Below are 24,239 nucleotides of genomic sequence, written 5' to 3'. Positions count from 1 at the left end.
GTGTACCATGAAGCCTCTATTCTGATATATTAGAGTTTATACATTTAATATATATATACATGGTATGATGGGATAATTTATTGAAATTATGAATATGAAAATATATATGTTTATATAATTACACTCTAATCCCGTCTGTATTTTATCACACACGCTCCCACGGATAGGTATGCGTTCATGACCCACCTATGGTAAGTCACAGTATACAAAAGTGGAAAGGATCAGGGGTGCTGTTTCACAAAGCAACTTGCCAGTGATTTTCACTGGAAAAATTGCTCTGAGCCAATCAGATGCAAGGATCTCAGTAGCTTATAACAATCATGAACTACTAATTGTTTCATGAAATGCCCCCAATTCTGTTCCTTTCAACCAATTACAACTCGTTACAAAAAAAAATTACTATGAAATTTACAAAGATATTTACTTGCGTACAAAGAAATTTCCTTGAACTTCATGACATTTTAATTTTAATCACCTACATAATTATGTCTTCATTATATAGGTGAGTGTCTAAGGAATACCCAATATCATATATCCTGACCATTTATATCATAATGTTAATTTGGGAGCCTTAATTATAAGCTTTTAAATGTGCAATTATGATGTTCTCCTCAAGGCATTTACATATAAGGCACATATATATTTCAATTGGGTTCCACTATATAGGCCCGGAATTTAGCTCAAAACAGTAGTACTACATGTACTTTGGAATATATTTGATACAGCTGCACAGGGGTTTTGTTCAGTCAAACCATGTTGACTGCATTAAAATGGACCCATGAAAGTATTACAGAGGCTCATTCGTAATATACAGGGGTTGTACATGTATTTTCCCTTTTTGATAGGGAACCCCCTGCTCTTGCATACATGTAAAAGGGAATACGTTTATCCCTGTTCAGATATTTGGCTTTATACATCAATTTTGTGTTTAGAGTATTCAACCATGCATAGAAATGTATTTTAATTATCTCCCCCCCAAAAAAAAAAAAAAAAATGAATAAAAAAAAGAAAAGAATAGTCATAATGGATTGGTCTTCTGACTTTGAAACAGAGGGTCGTGGGTTCAAATCCCAGCCATGGCGTAGTTTCCTTCAGCAAGAAATTTATCCACATTGTGCTGCGCTCAACCCAGGTGAGGTGAATGGGTACCTGGCAGGAATTTATTCCTTGAAATGCCGAGCGCTGGAAAGGCTGCTTGAGCTACAGCCGGGGTAATAATATCCAAGTCCTTTGGAAGCGCATAGAGACGTTATTCATGTGTTATGTGCTATACAAGAACTGACTATTATTATTATGTTTCAAATGTCCAACGTGTTCACAATATTTTTCCCATTTGCCCCTTTTTTCAATCAACAGGTACATGAAGCTGTGGTTGTGGAGAGGAAATGAAAACCAAGCCGGTATTGATCTCAACCTTATAACTATCTGCTCTTTTATCCTGCATTCAAATAAATGGAAATGCTATACACATTATTGGTAACGAGGTGTGCACTTGGTAAAAAAAAAACATCACCAGAATATGCTGAACATTGTCGCATTAAAATCATAATCCTTGCTCATATGTATTCAAATCTTCAAAGCTTTATTTCAAAGACACAGAACTTTGCTATTTCTTGCCCATTTCTGCGATTGAGGTATCAATTTCAAGAACAGATGTTGACACCTTTAGACTTGTGATTTTCTTCTGGAAGTTTAGGTACCACTTGCCAAATGACTTTTTTTGTATCCATCCTTCCTTCAAATTGTTTTACTCACTCATGCGTGAATGATGAATTAGAATGTTTATAGCAGATAAAAGAGGAGACTCTTAAGCTTTACAATGATTTGCCATTTGTCTATTTTATTTCTGAATAAGTTATGTCATCAAGAATTCTAGGATTCATTTTTTTGAGAGACGCACTTTATAAATCACAGTAAGATTTTAGTAGTTTGTAGTGATAAAAGGCGACATAAACAGGACTGTGGGTGCAATATAACTCCAAAAGCAAGCAAAGTCAGCTATGTATATGTATTTGATCAAATATACAGTCACTGGCGGATCCAGGGGGGGGGGCACAGCCAGCCTGTGCCCCCCCCCCCCCTTGAGAGGCACAATTAAATTTTTTAATTGTAAATATGCCCTTAAAATGCAAGTGAAAGTAAGGACCTTATTTTTTTTTTTGCTTGTCAAACTTTCCTTGGGAAAATGTGCCCCCCCCCCCTTGGAAAATCCTGGATCTGCCGCTGTATACAGTGGTGCTAAAATTTGAACTCCATAAAAAAATGCACTACTTCATGCTGAGTGTTGAACTTGAATGTAGACAACAACACTACAATATCTGGTGAGCCCAGAGAAACAGGCATTATTGAATGTTATATTTTTATCACCTGACTTCACAATTAACTGTCTAAAACATGGTTAAACTTGAACATTTTATATATGTTCATTTTCTGGTGGGGTTCACTAACTTTTTAGCACCACTGCATGTAAGATTTCATAATCTACATAAATACATATACCGCATTTGCATAATGAATTTAACACCTCTACAAAGAGAAGAAATGCTTTTTCCCCCTCCTTCACTTGTATGATAAATATATAATATAGGGTGGAATTAATAGGATTACTGATGCAAGGCGAGTTTGTAACATCTAAAATCCAAGATAGTTTCCCCCGGTTTAGATAAGAAATACCTACAGAAGGATTATCCTGTTTCAAAACATTCCTTTGTGACCATGTTTTTACGAATTCAAAATAAAAATAAATTAAAATTAATAAAAATATATTGTTATTTTTTCTCTTATCTCTCTCTCTCTTAACTCTTTCTCCCTCCTCTTACCTCTTTCTCCCTCCTCTTACCTCTCTCTCTCTCTCCCTCCCCCTTCCTCTGTTTTTTTTTTCTCTCTCTCTCTAACTTCCTCTCTTTTGAAATACTTTCTTAGTAAACTTTAATGTGCAATTTGTTATAAGCAAGTTAGGTAAAAATGTATACATGTTTGAAAATGATATATATAATATTGATTTGAATGTATGGGCGTCTATGAAATACTGTTACAAAACTTTGAAGTATTCATTTAGCACACATTATGTAACCAACTTACTGTAAGAATTAATGTACATAATGTAGCAAATATTCAATGTACATGGTGCACACTGAAGCATACGTAAGCACAAATAAATCTGTTCCACTTATTTATCCATCTCTTAAATAAGGAATGTAAACATTTTATTTTTGTAATGCCACTTGCTCTAAACGCCTTGGAAAAAGCCAAAGAATGATGTGTATTAATCATTTCCAGTCACAATTTACTTTTATAGATACATAGATACATGTAGTTACATACCATATTTATATTTCACATGGCAATAAAATATATTATGCTGAGTACTAATAAGCTGTGATGCTTTTGAATTATTTGATATGCTGAAATATGGTTAAGCAATCTTGATGAAAATAAATGGCTATATTGTTGACTGCAACATATCAGCATTTGTTGTGGTCTTTTGTTCATTCTGCAATAAATGACTACTTACTGATCTACAGTGTAAACACTGTGATATATTATACAAATATACCGAGTTTGAGAAAGTATAGTGGAAATATTCTATCTCAGGTTGGTTTGGCAATTACTATATTTCCCCGAGCCTCAGGGGAAAATATAAATGTTGCCGGGCCAAGTGAGGATGAATACTTCCACCATACTTTCAAAAGAAATGCCCAGTATTTTGTTTGATATCCCTTCCATATAAAAGTTTGAACAAAAAATATTTGTAACTTATTCCTTATTGACCCACCTCCATGATCTGGACAAAATCTAGATTGGCTTAGCTCAAATTTATGTGCGATTGGTTCATCATCCAAGCTAGCCGGTTCTTCGGTAGACATGCGCGCGGCAGCTACATGTACCTGCCGGCGCCGACCCCAAAGCAACACTTTGGGTGGTTTGGTGTTGCGCGGCGGTTGTGATCGTTGTGAACTAACCCTGCTAAACTAAAATCAATCAGTCGAACCTTTCGATGATCGAATGATGGCTATTTCATTTTCAGCAAACAAGATTAATTATAAACAAGCAAGATGCGATTTCACATTGACATTTAGTTATCGGAAGGTTTGTGATTCAACTAGCATTGCACTTTTATCTGCTGATTGCACTGTGCTCAGCGGAGCCTGACAAAACGTCTGCGCCATTGCATCACTAGACTTGCCCGGTGGAGGTAGCCCGTTGTGTGTTTTGTACAAGTGATTGCATGGTTTTTAGTCGGACGCAAAACAGTTAAAAAACAATTCTCCTCTGATGTCACAAACTATTTTAATCTCAATGAATTTCATTTTTCTGGTGAAATTATGATTAGTCACGTGAAAGGCTCTTGACCAATCAAATAGCAACAAATTTTCAGTAAGGGATATAATGTACTATAGCATTCCAAATTGCATAATTATTTCAATCACATAGTAAATTAATTTAAAGGGCAAGTCCAACCCCCCAAAAAAGTTTAATTGAACAAAAAGAGGAAAATTTAAACAAGCATAATATTAAAAATATCAGCAAAATCTGATGTAAAATAAGTTTCATTCTGAATTTCCCTATATTTTTCACAAAACAGTTGTATGCACAACAGAGGTAATATACAGATCACAATAATAATGGTAATTTCACATGTTCAGGGAGAAGTCAAACTTTGTTTCCCATTAAATGAGAAAAAATGATTTAATATTTCAAAAAATAAAATATGTGTAACAAACGTGAGTGCACTGATATCTTCTGTTCTATCATTTTCATACTGACAAGAAAATATCTTTTGTGAAATAAAGCGAAACTTAACAGTCAAAACTTTAACATCAAATTTTGATGGAATTTCCAGCACTATGCTTGAAATGTTTGATTTTTTTCTTATTTAAATCTACTTTTTGTTGGGGTAAACCTCTAAATGCTGCTACATTGCAATGCGTACCATTGATGGGAATGTTTAGAAAATATTTCCTACTATTCATGACAATTTGAACCCCTGACGGAAATAACAATTGATGTTATTGATGGCGATTTAGGATGAAAAGCAATTGATATCTGACTATTATATAATTATTAATAACAATGTGTATCTGATTTATTATTACTTTGTATTATGTTTGTATGGAAATAAAATAAAGAATTTTATTGATATTGGTGGCAATTGGGTATGATCACTTAAAAGTTTTTTCAAAGTCAGTACTGCTGTTTGTATTGAATCGCGTAACAGTCTGGCCTGCATTACGCAATTCAATACAGCAAAACTATTGAATAATTATTCACAAAAAATACCATTCATATGATAATAAAATATGAATATCATTGACCCTGAATGACCTTTATCATGTGACACTCATGCAAGACCATCAGTGATAGTTATTACCCTTAATACATCAGTGACATCAAACTTAAGGCATTACTCGGACTGCAATCTGGTTGAAATAAGTCATGTACAAGTGAATGATTTTTCTTGAGTTTCAACAGAAGTAGCATCATACAATAAAATCCTGACTCCTGAGGACATTATATTCACTTTGTAGAACCTATGGCATATACATGTATCTCTAATATCAGGGCCCGTCTTACAAAGTTTTGATTGATCCAATCAATCTCAATTATGGAAAATCCATCCACACCATAATTTTTCTACAGGAAATTTGCACAATCTCCTCAGTAAAAAAAAAAGAAGATAATCACACAGAATTTTCAAGAGAACAATGAATGAAAATACATCATATCCAGGAAATATTTTGAACGAATGTGCATTTTAGATGTTGACGTTGCAGTCCATAAGTGTGGTTGATCGGATCAATCGCAACTCTTTGTAAGACAGGACCCTAGAGTCTTCGTTTGGACAAACAAAATATCTCAAAGACCATAATGTAAGCTATCAGTGAGCTGTTCAATCCGCTTCAGATTAACTTCCTGGGCGGATTTCAGTTTCTTGATCTCAGACATCAAAGACTTCTCTTTGATTGCAAGCCTGTTGTTGCTCATCTGTATCTGCTTCATTTTCTTCGTCATCTGAGTCAGCTGACTGTGGATGACGTCCATTTTTTCCTTCACGTTCGTGGAGTTGAAGCTTACACTGTATGTGTGGTCATGTGTGAATATATTTTCCTTAATGTTCTTTGACTGTGATGATGGAGAAGCACTGGTAGGCGTGCCGTCAAATAAACTGGCGCTGCTGGGTAAAAAATCGGCATGTATAGTACTAGCGGTACCCACGGACCATGAAGGTCTGCTGCTTGCAAAGTCTGCTCCATCGTCACTGGTAGGCGTGACAGTCGTAGGCATGGCGCGGCTGGGTAAAGAAGCGGTATGCATAGTACTAATGGTACCCAAGGACCCTGTAGGCCTGGAAATTGCCGTTTGGGGTCTGTTCCTTTGAAAGTCTCCTCCGTCGTCACCATGTAAGAACATATGATTTGCGGGAAGCTCAGCGATCTCTGAAGCTTTAGCCAGGTATGAGATAGTCCCAGACTTGGGAGTATCTGTCACTTCTCCATCCTGAAATAAGATTTTAAAAAAGGGGTTGTTGCTTAGCAAAATTACAGTACCGTATTTTCCGGAAAATAATCCACATCCCCAAAATTGGGAAGTTCAAAAAAAAATGGCAGACCAAAAGTTGATGATTTGGATTAGCGAATAATTTTTGCACTATTAAAAATAGTTATTTCATTTTCTTTTTTGTAGAATAAAGAAAAAATTACAATGAAATGGTAATATTAAATATCAAAGTTATAGTTTAAAAAAAGGAAAAAGTATTTTAAACAAGTGGAATGCCTCTGGCCGTCTCACCTGCATCACGCGATTCAATATAGCAGCAGTGCTGATTTTGAAAACTACTATAACTCGCACAAGATGTTCAGTGATACTTGGTTACTCTTATTTCCACGTTTTATGAACTAGACCAATACACTTGATGGCAATTCAACAAATACCCCCAACGTGGCCAAAGTTCTTTGACCTTACATGACCTTTGACCTTGATCATGTGACCTGAAACTCGCACAGGATGTTCAGTGATACTTGATTACTATTATGTCCAAGTTTTATGAACTAGACCAACACACTTTCAAATTTATGGCTGTAATTCAACAAATACCCCAATTTGGCCAAAGTTCATTGACCCTAAATTACCTTTGACCTTGATCATGTGACCTGAAACTTGCACAGGATGTTTAGTAATACTTGATTACTATTATGTCCACGTTTCATGAATCAGATCCATAAACTTTCAAAGTTATGATGGTAATTCAACAGATACCCCCAATTCGGCCAAAGTTCATTGACCCTAAATGACCTTTGACCTTGGTCATGTGATGTGAAACTCATGCAGGATGTTCAGTGATACTTGATTAACCTTATGTATAAGTTTCATGAACTAGGTCCATATATTTTCTAAGTTATGATGACATTTCAAAAACTTAACCTTAGGTTAAGATTTTGATGTTGATTCCCCCAACATGGTCTAAGTTCATTGACCCTAAATGACCTTTGACCTTGGTCATGTGACATGAAACTCAGGCAGGATGTTCAGTAATACTTGATTAACCTTATGGCCAAGTTTCATGAACTAGGTCCATGTACTTTCTAAGTTATGCTGTCATTTCAAAAACTTAACCTCAGGTTAAGATTTGGTGTTGACGCCGCCGCCGCCGTCGGAAAAGCGGCGCCTATAGTCTCACTATGCTATGCAGGTGAGACAAAAATTGAGAGAAAAAGGAGGAAAATAAATGAAGAAAAAAGGACATTTATTGATTGCCTTTTTACTTTTTATGACCGATTACATGCATATAGTGGAGCATTTTCCAATAGCTGTAAAAAAAAATCATCATGCACAAACATCAAGGTTTTTTTTTATAGAAAAACATTGTTAAATTATAGTTATTTTGCTGATCACATAAAACAACCTTTATAAAGAAGATTTTTAATCAAAACTTTGCAAAATATCGTTGTTTTTATTAACCAACAAATATTTATATTAAATATTCATGTTTGTTGGGAATTCCTACACTGTTAATAACAATGAAACTTGGTCATCTTACTGATAGCAATTTAATGTTTCTTTGTATAAACCCCACCCAACTTTTCAAGTTTATATTACACAGAGGGGAAAAAAAGATATGGTTTATTTACCAGAAAATATGATAAGTATATAAGTGTAGTATGACATCCAGGGGGGGGGGGGGGCACTCACATATATTGGTGGTGAGGGGACGTGCCGCTTTGGTGACCCCCTTTTTCAGACCTAATTTTCAGTTCTCCAGATACTCCGAATGACAAAAGTTCCGTTCAGAAGCCGCCCCACCCCACTCGCAAGACCCCCTTTATGAAACAATGAAACGGCTTCACAACTCCCTCCATGAGTAGCTGCTACCAGCTCCATGCACGGCTAGTGCCCACATGCATGCACTGTACCGTGATCCCGTTCCGTAGACCATTTCTCACATCGCCAGGTATATTTATAGTTCCCAAGACCCCGTATTTTACCCATGTAGTAAGTTCCTTAGACCCCCATTTCAGGGTTTTGTGAGGCACACCGCTATCAAAATATAATTTGAGTGCCCCCCCCCCCCCCCCCCGGTATTATGGTAATTTTCTTTCAATTTTAAAGAAGGCTTTTTACATGGAAAACAATAATTTTTGACTGTATGAGAATACAGCAACAAAATACGCACAGCAGTCATACAGGTACATGTAAAACTCCTTTCTTTTCTTTCTATGTTTTTTAATTACCTCGGAAATAGTGAAAGCGAAGATGGTGGGTATCGCATTATGACGTAATCTTGTGATTTGCCCTGTACGATCAAAACACCTTTCATGGAAGTGAGCTGAGCAGAGAACAGCCTTCGATGACGGGATCCAATCTTTTCCTTTGCCTATTCTCTTTAGCCATTCCTTCAGTACATCAGGACGCCGCACAGGAAATCTATTTTTTTTTTTTTTAAAGAGAGAACTGTTTCAATTAAGGGTAAAATATTGAAAATATTCACAAATGCTTTACCTAACACAAATCCAGATTGCAGCGTGTCCATTGTAAAATTTGCCCTTGCTGTTCCTAAAGCACTTTAGGGCTAGCATTTCCCCCCCCCCCCAAGAAAAAAGTATCAAATTTGAACTAATCTTAACAAAACATTCAGAATTATAACATTCTTACGAGTTTACCGTAATCTATCTCACTCAAATGCCGATATATATCTAGATAAAAATTACAATATTCCTGCTAGTTAAGACTAAGTCCAGTTAGGAAGGTAGACTACATGCATAATTTTAATTGATTTTTTTCTAGATTTTACAATTTATTTTTTCTAGATTCTTTATTGTTCTTTTCTTTTGTATTCCTTTTCTTTTCTCCTGTTTTCATTATTTATTTCTACAATAGTAGGATGGGAGATCGGGTGTCCGGACACTTTATATTTTTGAAGCCTTCTTTTTTTGTCTTTGGATTACACTAAAAAAAGAATTCAATAGTTGTAATCATCTTCTATTTCGTTCTCTACAATATTTCCTAACATTTTGTACTAAAATATGATGAAACGTCGCCTGTAAATTTTTCCAAATGACTTTTTAAAATTTATCGTCCGGACACAAAACCTGTCCGGACACACAACAACTGGGTATACAAGTTATTCTTTTCATTTCATCTTTTTGGTTTCTATTATACCCTTTTTCATACACACTAGCAGTTAAACTGTGCACAAAATAAAAGTGCAATGCCCCTTGATTTTGTTGTGATGGTACTAAAATTCCTTTCTGAGGTCACAATTATCTTGCTGGAGCAAGATCATCTAACGTTAGATGATTGCACACAAAAATTACATGTGCACTAGCAAGCATATCGACTCTTGATTTCTGTTTTACATTCCTTGTTGTAGTTGTACTTGTAGAGGGTAGTCATGGCCTAGGTTTTACTTTTAGGGGACTGAATTATTTGCACAAAAAAGTGGTCGCTCACTTTACCCAACTCAACTCATCCCATCATATCAATGTAAAATAATTGATTAATACTAATAGCCCTCCCCATTTCCGTGAGTGCTGCCAGTGCCACCCCTACCCTTCCTCTCCGAGTATGAAGGTGAGGTCGGGGAGCTCGGGCCATCATAGACCAAAAGCTTCAGTCTCTGTTAAATTGGTTGTTCCGTTGGCTCCACTCACCAAATACAGAGACCGAAGTTCTAACTCGATCTGCACAGGGACTCAATGGCCATATGTTTACGTATTAAGTTCGGACAAACCAAGGAAGTGGGAGTTGTGCGACAGCCGAAGTAAATCACTGTTTTTGTTCCTTCAAGTCTATTTTCCCCCTGTTTTGGTGCAATCCAGGCCAAAATGGAATAATAATCTTTATTTTGGTCCTGTTCTTATTATATATTTTTATGAAATAAAGACAAAAATCGATGAGCCCCGTCAGGGGGACTTTGCATTGTTAACCCCCTAATGGCAGCTGCAAGATTGCGAGCAGTCTGTGTACGAGGAGAAATTTAAAAAAATTTAAAATGTTTAAAAAATCCTCGAAACAGACAGCTGCCAGCTGTCTAGTGCTATACCATAACCCAGGACTCGTCCGTGTAATACTACTAGGTAGACATGTCATGGGTATTCTCCAAAATGGGGTCGCAAATAGCACTCCCAAATAAATTGGGGAAAAATAAATTACCCGGTATGCACTTACAGTTACATGTAGTACCTCGATTTATTGTAGGTCTATTGTGACACAGAATCCTGACATCGAGGCACAAACTGGATGCAAAAAAGAGGAAAAGTTTGACCTCCATGTCGCGTTCGTTCTCGGTATCGATCAGCCATTTTGGTTTCAATTTTGAAAGAAGGAGAACGAACGTGACAGAACTTTTTCCTTTTTTTTACTTTGAGGGTCCAGTTTAATTTGTGCCTCGATGTCATTCAGGATTCGATTCTGTGTCACGATACGATAGACCTTCATCCATATAATCGAGGTAAGTTCATAATTTGTATTTTCCCCTTTTATTTGGGGGGCTATTGCGACCCCATTTTGGAGAGTACCCGCTGCCTAATAATATTACACGGACGAGTCGAGTCCTGGCCTGGGCTCCGGCCCGCGAAGCGGGCCGGAGCTCCCTGGGGCTGGGTTATCATCAATACCGTACCCGGTAACGTACCGTACCGGTAATTCCAGACTAACGTTAAGTACCGTACCATACCATTCAACATGCTTACCTATGAAATGTTTTCTTTGAAGCTTTACCTGCTCGATTTTTACATCTGTGTGCAGCACACAACGGCATTTTCAAATAAATTAGAATGTATTCAATCAAATTTCAGGCGATGCCGATGGTTTTCCTGCTCCAGTGCAGTTTGGCGACCATCAACGAACGTAGAGGGCATCGTGCAACTCACAAAAAAGGCCCGATCTGAGGAGCTAGCTCCAGGCATATCACATCACATCGATTCCAAATCACATCCTGGACAACATCACCGTACATTTTCAGATCATCAAATTGACCTGTAATTGTATTTTGGATAGAGAAACTAGTGTTTAGAGAGGAAAAGTAATTGTTTTGGTTTTTGGTAACATAATTATTGAGGTATAAATGTATTGAGTAGTTAATTAGCATGTTAACACGCGGGGGGGGGGGGGCATGCAGTCCGCCACTTGCTGCATGTACACATCAGTGGCTGCGGAACGGTTTTCAAAGTGGGGGGCTGAGCAAAAAGTGGGGGGGGGGGCTGACCATGCAAAAAATCACAAACATATTGTCATTTTTACGTTTTTGTACACGGTTTTGGAAAAAGTGGGGGCTGAAGGGCTGAAGCCCACCTAGCCCCCCCCCCCCCCCCGCTTCCGCGGCCCCTGCACATGCGTGACCAAACTATTTCCAAACACTCCCTAAACGTATACGTAAGATCGTATCTCTGTGTCACAAAAAAGGCCCGATCTGAGAGCTAGCTCGAGGCATATCACATCACATCGATTCCAAATCACATCCCGGACAACATCACCGTACATTTTCAGATCATCAAATTGACCTGTAATTGTATTTTGGATAGAGAAACTAGTGTTTAGAGAGGAAAAGTAATTGTTTTCGTTTTTGGTAACATAATTATTGCGGTATAAATGTATTGAGTAGTTAATTAGCATGTTAACACGCGGGGGGGGGGGGGGGGGCATGCAGTCCGCCACTCCGGGCCGCCACTTGCTGTACACATCAGTGGCCGCGGAACGGTTTTCAAAGTGGGGGGGGGGGGCTGACCATGCAAAAAATCACAAACCTATGGTCATTTTTACGTGTTTGTACCGGTTTTGGAAAAAGTGGGGGGCTGAAGGGCTGAAGCCCACCTAGCCCCCCCCCCCCCCCGCTTCCGCGGCCCCTGCACATGCGTGACCAAACTATTTCCAAACACTCCCTAAACGTATACGTAAGATCGTATCTCTGTGTCACAAAAAAGGCCCGATCTGAGAGCTAGCTCGAGGCATATCACATCACATCGATTCCAAATCACATCCCGGACAACATCACCGTACATTTTCAGATCATCAAATTGACCTGTAATTGTATTTTGGATAGAGAAACTAGTGTTTAGAGAGGAAAAGTAATTGTTTTCGTTTTTGGTAACATAATTATTGCGGTATAAATGTATTGAGTAGTTAATTAGCATGTTAACACGCGGGGGGGGGGGGGGGGGGGGGGCATGCAGTCCGCCACTCCGGGCCGCCACTTGCTGTACACATCAGTGGCCGCGGAACGGTTTTCAAAGTGGGGGGGGGGGGGGGCTGAGCAAAAAGTGGGGGGGGGGGGGCTGACCATGCAAAAAATCACAAACCTATGGTCATTTTTACGTGTTTGTACACGGTTTTGGAAAAAGTGGGGGGCTGAAGGGCTAAAGCCAGTGGCGTAACAGGCGGGGGGGGGCAAGCTGCCCCCCCCCCCTTGCGGATCACCGGGAAAAAAAAAACGGGAAAAAAAAAAGGGGGGAAAGAAAGGGAAAGTGAAAGGAAAGAAAAAAGGGGAAAGGGGAAAGGAAAAGGGAAAAGAAAACTAAAAAAAACGTAAAAAAGGGAAAACGGAAAGATAACGGGAAAAGGAAGGAAAAAAGAACAAGTGAGAAAGAACAATTCGCCCCGATATACAAATACATTAGCATGATTAGTAAGACAGGGAAATAAATTAAAGATGACAAAAAGGCAAACAAAAGCGGGAAATAATGGCAGAATGGAATTAGCCAAAATCTAAATTGGAAAATAAAGAATAGGGACAAGATAACGTACACTACCGGGCTGCCGAGGATTGAGATAACGAGCGGGAAGAAAAATGGATGGTATATAGCATAATGTCTTATGAAAGTCTAGCATAAACTTGCTAAACCTCCAAAGGCTCTGACCAAGAGTCAAGACCCCGTGCAGTGGGGGCTCTTCATCTGTAACCTTTAATGGGTTCTATAACGGGCCCCTATATGGACCCTTCCTGCATTTAGCTTTACGTTGAAGCACTGGCGTACCGGGGGGTGTTTCCACAGCCAAGGGGAAATAAAAGAAAATAAAGGAGGCAGCGAAATGAGATGAATGAAAAAAAATATATGTCATGATATTTGCTATAATGATGTAAAAATCTATCACATAATTAGAATTTCATTTTAACAGGCCATTTTTTTTTCTGGCTCACTTCGCTCGCTGGCGACTTTTTACAAATTTTCCCACATTTGCTATGGTGTGCCCCTCACAATATTTGGATGATTACGATACACAACTGCATTGAATTTATGTGTTGTGTTAAAGCTATATAAATATACACGCAATTTGATTAAAATAAATGGCCATCTGTAAGGTTTAAAATGGCTTTGATATCAAGAGGTTCCGGGGCTCTGCCCTGGACCCCACCCATAAAGCACTGTTATATCGATGAGTTTGGACCATGGCCCCCAAAAGTTCTACAACCAAACAAAAAATGAGGAAAGAAAGGAAAGTGTATTATATTTTTCTGAATATAACGTTTAAATCTATCTTCATGTTAGATTCTCATGAAAAGGTGATTTTTTTATCTCGCTCGCTTCGCTCGCTCGGAACCTATATTAAGCTACTTCTAGCCAGAAGCGCCATACTCGGCCCCCTCGAGCATATAGAGCTTCGCCCTGATGCTCACAATCATAACAAAAATCCTGTTCACCGTGGCGTACAAAAAAAGAGAGAAAAAAGGAAAGAGAGGAGGGTGAAATATGATATCATCTTTTTAACATTATGTCAAAATCTATCACAAAATTGGATTTTTGCAATAAAAATGTCAAAAATTATTGCTCGCTCGCTTTGCTCTCTCGCTTATATATATATTTGCCTGATACGCCATATCGCCCCCTCAAAATTTTTGCCTTATGACGCCATTGCCTGTTCCATGATATGACCGGGAAATTTTTGGCTCTTGCCCCCCCCTGGCCACCGACCCCAGTTACGCCGCTGGCTGAAGCACCCCTAGCCCCCCCCCGCTTCCGCGGCCCCTGCACATGCGTGACCAAACTATTTCCAAACACTCCCTAAACGAGTTTTTTCTCCTTATGCTAAACAAGTTTTTTTAGGGCTTTATTTGCACAGTTTGGCCCCTAAACAAGTTGTCGCCAGAAAAAGAAAAAGAAACATAAAAAAAAAGAACATACCCCGGACAGGGGCGGAAATCTCTCCCAAAAGGTAGGGGGGACAAGGGGCTGGAAAATTTGACAAGTAAAAAAAAAAAAAGGGTTATCACCTCAAATTTCAGGTCATTTCGACAAAAATAAATTTGACAAGCAAAAAAAAAAAAAAAAAAAAAGGTTATCATCCAAAGATTAATTAAGGTCATCTCGTCCTAAAATACATGTTTTATTTCGATTTTGAATGATAAATTTCTTACCATCATAAAAGACCAGAAATAGTAGGGGGGACATTTGATATTGTGTCCCCCCCCCCTTCTATTTTGAGTAGGGGGGACAAGTCCCCCCTGTCCCCCCTGGGATTTCCGCCCATGACCCCGGAACATATCCACTCACGTTTGGCTAGTCTTTGAAAAAGAGCTTTGGAAAAAAAACATACCCTAAATACGTTCGAGCCCGCTATTGACCATTGACATCTTTCAAAATCACCCTTTTTCTTGAAAATCGGTGTATTTTACACGCGCGGCCCATAATGGTTAGTCGCGTGCATTTAATAGTTCTGCAACTTACTGCCTTAGCACTTGTGAAGCAAATGATATAGGTTTTGCTCTATCATCTATGTGTTTGGCCATTAAAGCTTATACCCGTCTCGGCGGCTGTCAAAGTCACCCCACTCCTTTCGCATAAGTTTGCATTATTGCCTTAAAAAATTGAAAATTCATGCACCATTTTGGAGCCCCCATTGAGGCAAGAAGGCGTTTCTTCTGCCAGTTTTACTGCCTTAATTACCACTTGTAGAGGAAATGATATAGGTTTTGCTCTATATCAGCTACATAATATAAAGATGTGTTTTGGCCATTGAAGCTTACCCCTCTCGGCGGCTGTGAGTCATCCCACCCCTTTTTGTATTATTGCCTATTTATTTTGCTCTACCAGCTCCATAAGTGCTGGCAAATAAAAGCCTTCCCCCCTCCGGGGGCTGTCAAAACCACACCACCCCTTTTGCATATATTGCATATTTCATTGGCCCACCATCTTGTAGCTGATAGAACAAAGCCTACTCTTTCCTCTGCAAGTCATTGTAAGAAAATAAAATTGGCAGTATAGTAGAAACGCCCTTTTGCCTCAATGGGTGATCCAAAATGGTGAATTTTCCAAAATAGAGGCAATATACATAATAATATGGGGGACTTTGACAGCTCCCTGAAGGGGATATAGGCTTCGATGGGCCAGCGCTTCTTTATGTAGCTGGCAGGGGCCGCGGAACGGTTTTCACAGGGGGGGGGGGCTGAGCCAAAAGTGGGGGGGCTGACCATGCTAAAAATCACAATCATATGGTCATTTTTACATTTTTGTACACGGTTTTGGAAAAAAGTGGGGGGCTGAACGCCCCCCCAGCCCCCCCCCCCCCGGTTCCGCGGCCCCTGGCTGGTAGAACAAGGTCTATATTACTCTTTCCTCTCTAAGTGGTTTCAAATCAATAAAAAAGAGTGCATTTACAAACGTTTTTTTTTCTGCCTCAATGTTGGGTCCAAAATTGTAAACAAATTGGCATTATGATGATATAAATCGAAAGGGATCGGTGACTTTGAAAGCCCCCTGAAAGGGGTAAGCTTCGATGTCCCACTTTATCGATGTAGCTGGTAGAACAAAGCCTACTCTTCCTCTCCAAGTGGTTTCAGAGCAGTTAAAGTGGCTGTATAGCAGGGTGATGCCTTTTGCCTCAATGGGTGCTCCAAAATAGTGATTTTTCCGATAAATAGGCAATAGCCAAGGGAGGGGGGGGGGGTGACTTCGAGAGCCCCCCCCCCCCGAGAGGGGTACGCCTCGATGTGCCATTCCTTAAAGCTTTCTCTTAACCACCAAGTGATTAAAAGCGTAGATAATTGCATTTATTTTTAACTATACATTATTATACATATTAGTCTACAGAATGCATACAAAAAGAGACATTTCTGAAATTTGAGTATTCAAGTTTGATACATTATAAATTTGCTAAAAAGAATGATACAGACTTGGAATTTCATCCACATCGTATCAATAAAGTTTTCTGGAACATTTATTTTTGGGGAAAAATACAAAATATGCAGTTTTATACTTAAAATCGCAGTCGAATGACCTATTATCCCCTATAAATAGTACCAAATTGTAGGAAATTTATTTGTCTTTCATATGATTTTGTAGCAAATGAATATTATGTCAAAATCTATGTTCGAAAACTCAAATGTTTTGAAAATTGTGCGGCGATTTTGAAAAAAGCAACCTCACGGATTAATTATCTTGATACAGCCTGGTTACCTCATATATTCATATTCAGTCGGTTTAGGAGCACTAGGCCTATATGAAAATTTATCATTTTCCGTGTGGCACCTTAATCATTATAAAGAGGCCATATCATCGAATGTCATGTACGGTACTTTGTATTTTTTGTTTGTTGCCTTGAAGACATCGTCCGGAGGTTTTTTTTTTGCGGAATTGTCGGATTCACCAAGAAGATAATATACTAACGTTGCGTTAGGCCAAGAGAATGAAAGTTTTAGATTTGCGTCCACCGCCCGCATGCTCCAAAACCGCCCGCATGAAAATGTCATTATTTCAAAAAAATTTCATTATTTAATAAAAAAATTCATTACTTTACGAAATTACGAGTTCCAAATCATCGCAGGGCAGTAAAGGTTGATTCACGCACTTTCTGACGTGCATACGGTATACCTGCATATCATGCAGTGCACCTTCGATCTTCGCACAGCTACAGCTGTGGTTAATGCCATAGACTGTGTACAACGGATAGACCGTCTCGGCTCAGCGAATCGGAGATCGCTGATTGGCCAATCGCGCAGATCACGTCATGACTACGTGTCGCCAAAATAATTCCTTCGGACTGCGTGCGAAAGTATCGATAGCGATAACGATATCCGGTCACATTGTCTACGCGGGAAATGGTCTTGGTTCGTGATCGGATCGCTCCAGTATTGATCGAAAATTATCGAGAGTCCGCAATTTCATGCATATTCACGCGACGCTCCGAAACCCGGAAATCAATTGACTTTGTACACGTTGCGATAGACTCTACAAACTCCAACGAACACGATGCCATATCGACGCTAATTCGTAAGATTTTGACCGAAAGCAAGAAGTAATCGAAATTCACTTACCTGTGCGGTATCGGTCAGAAAATAGATCCTCCGAGAATACCTTTCATAATTCATATAAAATATAGGAAAGTGAAATTCTAGTTCGATTTTGGTACGATGTGATAGAGAATTGCACACTTGTTTTGGTGGAATAATGTGTGCAGTGGGGCTATGGAAGGCTTGCAATGCGCATGCTTACTATATTTTCATTCATAAATTGGCTCTCGGCAGTAGCTGGATGACGTCATGTAAATAATGAATAATGAATAATGAAAAAAAGCCTCATGTCATTTGAAAAAATTTCGGACGCAAATCTTATACCTTACTTCTCATGGCCTTAGGCCTAATTAATTAATAATCAAGGACTGAAGGACAAGCCAGTCAAGTAAGTATACCGGTACAGTTTATTAATGTAATAAAGAATCTAAAAGAATAACTTAGTTTCAATTTCTCGATTCGTTTGGTTAACTCGCATGAGTCGCATCGTTTGCCATTGTCATTGATTATGCTTAAGTTGTTGAATGTTGTTAGTACGGCAGCCCACCGGTCACCCAGCCGGGGTCGGCGGGTGAAGGGGGCCGGGGTCCGCTCGTCGGCCCGTCCTGGCCTGGCCGGCCACTGGGAAAAACGATTTTGGCGACTCGCTGCAATCAGGTACCGGTGGCGGTACTCACTCCTGCCCATGGGCGGAAATCCCAGGGGGGACGTGTCCCCCCTACTCACAGTAGGGGGGACACAATATCAAATGTCCCCCCTACTATTTTTGGTCTTTTATGATGGTAAGAAATACATCATTCTAAATCGAAATAAAACATGTATTTTGGGACGAGATGACCTTACTTTTGGGATGATAACCTTTTTTTGCTTGTCAAATTTTCCCGCCCCTTGTCCCCGTTGGCGGACCAGGGGGCCGAGGGGCCCACCCCCCCCCCCCTCTTGGCGGAGAAAAAGAAAGGAGGAATAGAGGGAAAAGAGAGGAGAAAAAGAAGAGAAGGACGACGAGTGCATAAAATAAAATGAGAGGAAGACTTGGAAAATAAAAATAATCTTTCGTGCCACTATATAAAATTTTCGCTGGCGCTTCGCGCTCGCATTGCCTATTAGATGACTTACATATCTTGTTCAATATGGAGCTCGAATGTCAAGTTTAGAAGTCAATATACAAAACATATTTCACCTCGGAAATCAAACTTTCATCATTTTGTGTGATTTACAAATTGATTTTTAAAAAGTGCTCTGTAAAATCTCAGTTTTATGGTCTGAATATTAACATTTGTTGCTTGCGCTGTGTGCTCGCAAATTTTGATTTATCAGGTACCTATTATTTTTCATGAAGTTTTCAAAATATCCCTTTTCAGGTCTGATTGTTGAGACGTATCAGCTAGCGCGCTGCACGCTCGCATTTTGATTGGCGAGTTATAATTTATATATGTTTCAATATTGATGATACAACAAACTACTTAAAATCCCCTTTTCATGACAGTTTATCAAAGATTTTAGCTCGCGATTTGCGCTCGCATTAATGGTTAAAAATATATTAACTGATGCATCTTATTCATAATTACAAAAGTAAAATGTCCAGTTTTTATGCCATAATATCAGATTTTGCGCCCTCATTAGGCATTAATAAATATGATATTACATGTAATTTAATAATCAAATTGTCCCTTTTGTTTCATCTCGCTTAGCAAGAGGAATAGGAAGATAGAAGATGATGACATGTCGTAAGGATGTCCCGGTCCTATGGCTATGTCAAAGCTCAGAGTAATAATAATGAAAATATCAGCACTTTTTAAAGTGCGATCCATATCCACCTTACAATTTTTCTACAAAGTGCTTGAAATATAAAGCTGAAATTTATTCTTTTTCAGATCGGAATATCAAAGTTTCATGATTTTCATGATTAAAGATGTAGTTAGAATGCATGCCTAGATTCTAGGTCTAAATATGAAACACGCGCGCGCATGTTTATTCAGATACTCAACTTGTTCTCTATTTAAATCATTATCCAGTTTCAGATCGCAATATCAAAATTGTTCTGCTCGCGCTTTTGCTCGCATTATTAATGTAGGAAGACCCCATATTACTCATCCTTTTCATGATTTACAAAACATGAACAGAGTGGCCCATTTTTAGGTCTAAATCTCAATTTTTTTCTGCTCGCGCTTCCCGCTCTCATCAATTATTAAATTATATAGCTATCCTGTTCACGATTACAAAAACTGATTAAAATTTTCCATTCTTTCTTTAGAAAGTTCAAAAATTTTCAGCTCGCGCTTCGCACTCGCACTTTTCTATTGTTGAAATATGTAACGCCTTCATGGCTAAGTGCAAGCAGTCCTTAACAGTTACCTTTTCAACAGGCACAGTTCAAAACGTATATAAAAATTTTGTGCTCGCGCTTTGCGCTAGCATTATTAATACTCATCCTTTTCATGATTTACAAAACATGAATAGAGTGTCTCATTCAGTAAATATTATAGGACTAAATCTCGAAATTTTCCGCTCGCGCTTCTCGCTCGCATCAATTGTTTACTTAAATACCTATTCTGCTTGAGTTACAAAAAGTGCTTAGAATTTCCATTCTTTAGGTGAAAAAGTATTTTTTTTAATTGCTTGCGCTTCGCGCTCGCATTATTTGATAGTTAAATGCTACTTTAACAGGTATTTTTTCCATCAGTTCATTTGTGCTCGCGCTTTGCGTTCGTAGTAATTATTAAGTTGCATACACATCTTTTTCAGGATAACAAACATTGCCCAGAATGTTCAAATTTTAGGAAAAAATGCAAATCATATAAATAAGGATTATGATATTATATATTAATTTATAAGAATAAAGCTAAGAAGTGACTAATGAGGACTACCCCTTCAAAGAAAAAAAAAATCATCTTCGAGCTGCCGATCGGGGAAATTATGGCTGAAACAAATTTCCGCCGCCCCCCCCCCTATTGGCAAAGGCTGGATCCGCCCCTGTGTCCCCCCTACCTTTTGGGAGAGATTTCCGCCCCTGCTCCTGCCTGGGTATGAACTATGATGGGCAGTGGCGGACTGTGACCCGGAGGAGACAAAGCATTGGAGGGGCACAGCATTGTTCACAAACAATTCAGTTGACATAAAAAATGGAAAATATTAAAAGTAGACATGGTACTTGGTAGAGGAGCGTTTAATCAGTCTGTTATTGTCGCCATTTTTGTAATCGTAGCCTAGCTACAAGACGCGTATAGAGGGCGACAATATCATTAGCAGTGCTAACTTAGATAAAAAAATACCTGCATTGGCCGATAAATATCACGATTCGTACCTTAAATTTTAGGTAAGATTCGTGATATATATCGGCCGATGCAAGTATAAAAAAGGGAAAACGCCAATTATGATTTTGTTCTTGTTGTTTAAGGCCTGTAGGGGTCTTCTAAGATAAAAACTTAACATTTTATATAGTCCCAAGGCTGAACAAGATGTCTTTTGTCTCAAATTTGACAACATATATCTCAATTTTTCTTCTTCTCTAGTTCTACGAAAAGATACAACGTGACTAGACAGGAATAACCGTCGTTTCTGGGGATTTCCTTAACAATTTCTGACATTTCACTATAATCCCCATTCACCGATGGTAGTTCGTTAGTGTGAGCTCGCATGTGTTATCACTTCCGCCTATTCGCTGATTAACTGTCCAGACTTTAATATTCTTTTTTAAATCGAATTTACAGTCTAAGGATTTAGAAACTACCTAACTAACTATCTTGAATATATAACAAATAACGACATATGCAAAAATCGATCAAAAGGTATGAAAATGGTACTTCACCGATGTTTACTTGTCTTGGTCTCGAGAATCACCCCCAAAATGGCAGCCAAAATATGAAATATTTATCAACGAACGGAGAGGGCGTCAACAATTTACGAATGTGATATCGATATTGCTTTCGATATACGATCTGCTCCATATGCGAGCTAAACCGCTACAATCACAGGTAGCAGACGACATTCGATATATCGAGACATTGAAAAGTTAATAAGGATAATGACGTCATTCAAGATGGCGACTTGCAAGAAAAACCGTCAGCTTAGGTGAAAATGTATTAGATGAAAGATTTCTCAATCATCCAGAGGATTTTTTTTCAATAACTCCGGTCCAAGGTACACAATTACTTAAGTTATTTATATTTCCCTGATAATGGAAACCATGAAACTAAATTTCGCTTAAAAACAGTTTTAAATCGCGACCTACTAAACGTTACTTCTTAATACGTTGTCTGTAGCCACGGGCCAACAACTCTTCAGTCTATGTATTGGTGAGTGGAGCCAACGTAGTTCAGCGGAACAACCAAAATACAGAGACTGAAGCTTTTGGTCTACGACGTGACAAGAGTACATGAATTTCTTGTCAGCAAACAAGGAAGGATTAGAATAAAAATCAAATTTGAAGTTTTTTTTCTTGCAAATTGTTTACATAGGCCGGTATTCTGAAGTCGGGTTTAACTTAGACCACGGTCTAAATCTGTGCTAAAGTTATGGGAAGCCAAAAGTGTCAAAATTTTATTAAGTTGTATGTTTCTTATGTTTACTGTGCTCTTTCCTGATTCATCGATGGTGAAGACGATCATTTATGTATACTTCCTACACAATTATGAAAGATTTTAGAGCCAAATGAGCTGAAATATTATATCTCTACTGTAAGTGATTTATGTAACAATTGGCTGTCCATACTTAAACCACAACTCTAAACCTAAGTTTAAGTTAAACCCGACTTCAGAATACGGGCCCTAAAGTTCATGTGTTTTTTGGTTGGAAAGGTTAACTGTCTCTTCATTACGCACTCTCTGTATCACCACCTGCTTTCCTTTATTTCAATTTCCAACAACCATGATGCTAATGATTCTCTTAAAGACCTGATGCTATCTGAAGACCTGCCATTCAGTACGTTTTCGGCATATTTAGTTTTTTTGTTTTTTTTTACGAAATCGTAATTTATTGAGAAAAATCATCTCTATATGTCTCTATTTCATAAAACTTACACAAATATGGTTATTAGATCAATGTAATTACAGGTAACTTTTTTTTTCCAATCATTTTGTTAAAACCAGGGTGAGATATACACACGTTTCAATGTTTGTTTTTTTCATCTGCAAGAGCAGTGGGCACTTTAGCTTGCATGCAGCTTGAGCGCCGCGATGAGCGAGTGCTACGCATTTTATTATGAAATACACTTTTTTGGGGAAAATACAGTTTTTTTATCACAGTATACAGTTTTTCATTCCCAGAGGTTGGCAGGTCTGTATCTTTTGTCTTTCAACAGGATTGTCATTTGGACACGGTGATTTCAACAATGGGTTGCCATGGATACAGATGGTGGTGATCCCATTACAGAAAATGGCCCGACACCCGTTTCTTCGCCTGTCCTGGAGAGCCAGGAGAGTGTTATTCCTGTAGGCTCCGATGAAAAGACAATTACGTACTTGTTGGTAGGACTCAGGATGGCTGTGGAGGATCTGTATGCTTCGGAAGTTCTGGAGGTGAGGTTGTGCTTTTGGTTGGTCTGCTGTTTGGTGATCCTCTGGTTGTGCATCATCCTGGCCTGGAAGACCTATGGACGTGAGATCATGACAGTGCTTGCCGGACAGGACAAGCTGAACAGGAGTGGCTCAATATCAAGAGAATCTAGCAGACAGAAGTAAGTTACACTTTGACATGCCAAGGTGCGTGTTCATAAAGCTGTTCGTAAGTTGCAAATGACTTTACGCACAACTGCTGATCTTTTCTTGTGATAAATGATAAGCCTACATTATATCCCTACTCCCTGGATAATTAGCACCGCAGAGCATGTTTCAGTCATGCACAATTTTGTGTGTAAGTCTTGAATAAAGTTGCGGATAAATTTGTGCCTAACTTCACAAAAGGCTTTATGAAACACACCAGGGGGGGGGGGGGGGAGGTGTTGCACAGAGATTTAAGTGTGACTTCAGAGTTGCACTTCACTCCCCAGTTGTTGCATGTGGTATACAATGCATCACCATATTGGTCAGATCATGCGCACTTTCGCGTATCCATCAGATTACGTGTTAAATAAAATGAGCGCGTTGCCATTTAAACATGGCTGTAAGTCACTCCTAATACTTTTTAAAACACCCTTCTTGGTTTCATGACATGGTATTTTCTTCCATGACAGTTGCTCCAAACAAAAAATCAACACATTTATAAAGCCAAAATGATAAAACATTTACCTCGAACCTAACCCTATATCCGACTGAAAAGAACACATTGTCACTGTGTGTTTATGTACAAGCTAGTAGACTTTGTGATGGTGTGCTTCACACGGTTGAAATACTCACATTCGACAGCGACAACCTCTACAGTGTGAATGTTCACAAGTTGACTATCTGGAAATGTGATTCACTTTGTTAAGGCCACCGCACACCTTACGACCCGACTGGTCAGCAACTGAGTCAGCAACTGGTCAGCATATTTGGCTGCTATTACTCAAGCATTTATTTTGCTTATATAGTTTGCCACTGCATTT

At 38.7% G+C, this 24,239-nt stretch overlaps 2 protein-coding genes and 1 long non-coding RNA gene across 5 annotated transcripts in view; 2 read left to right on the top strand and 1 right to left on the bottom strand.

The window, feature by feature from the left end:
* Positions 1 to 118: 118 nt before the first annotated feature.
* Positions 119 to 3,460, top strand: LOC135153518 (uncharacterized). Its single transcript, XR_010292910.1, has 2 exons — positions 119 to 191; positions 1,357 to 3,460. It is a non-coding gene; the product is annotated as an uncharacterized LOC135153518 (long non-coding RNA).
* Positions 2,970 to 17,890, bottom strand: LOC129255915 (uncharacterized). Of its 2 annotated transcripts, none has more exons than XM_064096362.1 (4): positions 17,744 to 17,890; positions 11,190 to 11,475; positions 8,730 to 8,922; positions 2,970 to 6,498 (listed from the first exon to the last, which is right to left on the bottom strand). In XM_064096362.1, exons 2-4 carry the CDS (start codon positions 11,255 to 11,257, stop codon positions 5,857 to 5,859), a joined length of 903 nt encoding a protein of 300 aa, XP_063952432.1. In that variant the 5' UTR covers positions 11,258 to 11,475; positions 17,744 to 17,890; the 3' UTR covers positions 2,970 to 5,856. The 2 variants fall into 2 exon arrangements, with proteins under 2 accessions (XP_063952432.1, XP_063952433.1); XM_064096363.1 differs by lacking the exon at positions 17,744 to 17,890 and adding an exon at positions 17,222 to 17,347.
* The window catches only part of LOC129257845 (uncharacterized), a 15,879-nt gene continuing 8,678 nt past the window's right edge, over positions 17,039 to 24,239 (top strand). Inside the window, exons 1-3 of one of the 2 annotated variants that reach the window (XM_064096364.1) lie at positions 17,039 to 17,106; positions 18,064 to 18,107; positions 23,019 to 23,393. In XM_064096364.1, coding sequence (XP_063952434.1) covers positions 23,059 to 23,393 — 335 coding nt within the window. In that variant the 5' untranslated portion in view covers positions 17,039 to 17,106; positions 18,064 to 18,107; positions 23,019 to 23,058. Of the gene's footprint in view, positions 17,107 to 17,983; positions 18,108 to 22,993; positions 23,394 to 24,239 lie in introns of those variants that run through there. The other variant, XM_064096365.1, reaches the window with a different exon arrangement.

The sequence above is a fragment of the Lytechinus pictus genome, chromosome 3 (assembly GCF_037042905.1).
Source record: "Lytechinus pictus isolate F3 Inbred chromosome 3, Lp3.0, whole genome shotgun sequence".
In the NCBI taxonomy this organism is placed as follows: domain Eukaryota; kingdom Metazoa; phylum Echinodermata; class Echinoidea; order Temnopleuroida; family Toxopneustidae; genus Lytechinus; species Lytechinus pictus.
The sequence above is the reverse complement of the archived record's forward strand: the minus strand, read 5'-3'. Positions and strand labels throughout refer to the sequence as shown.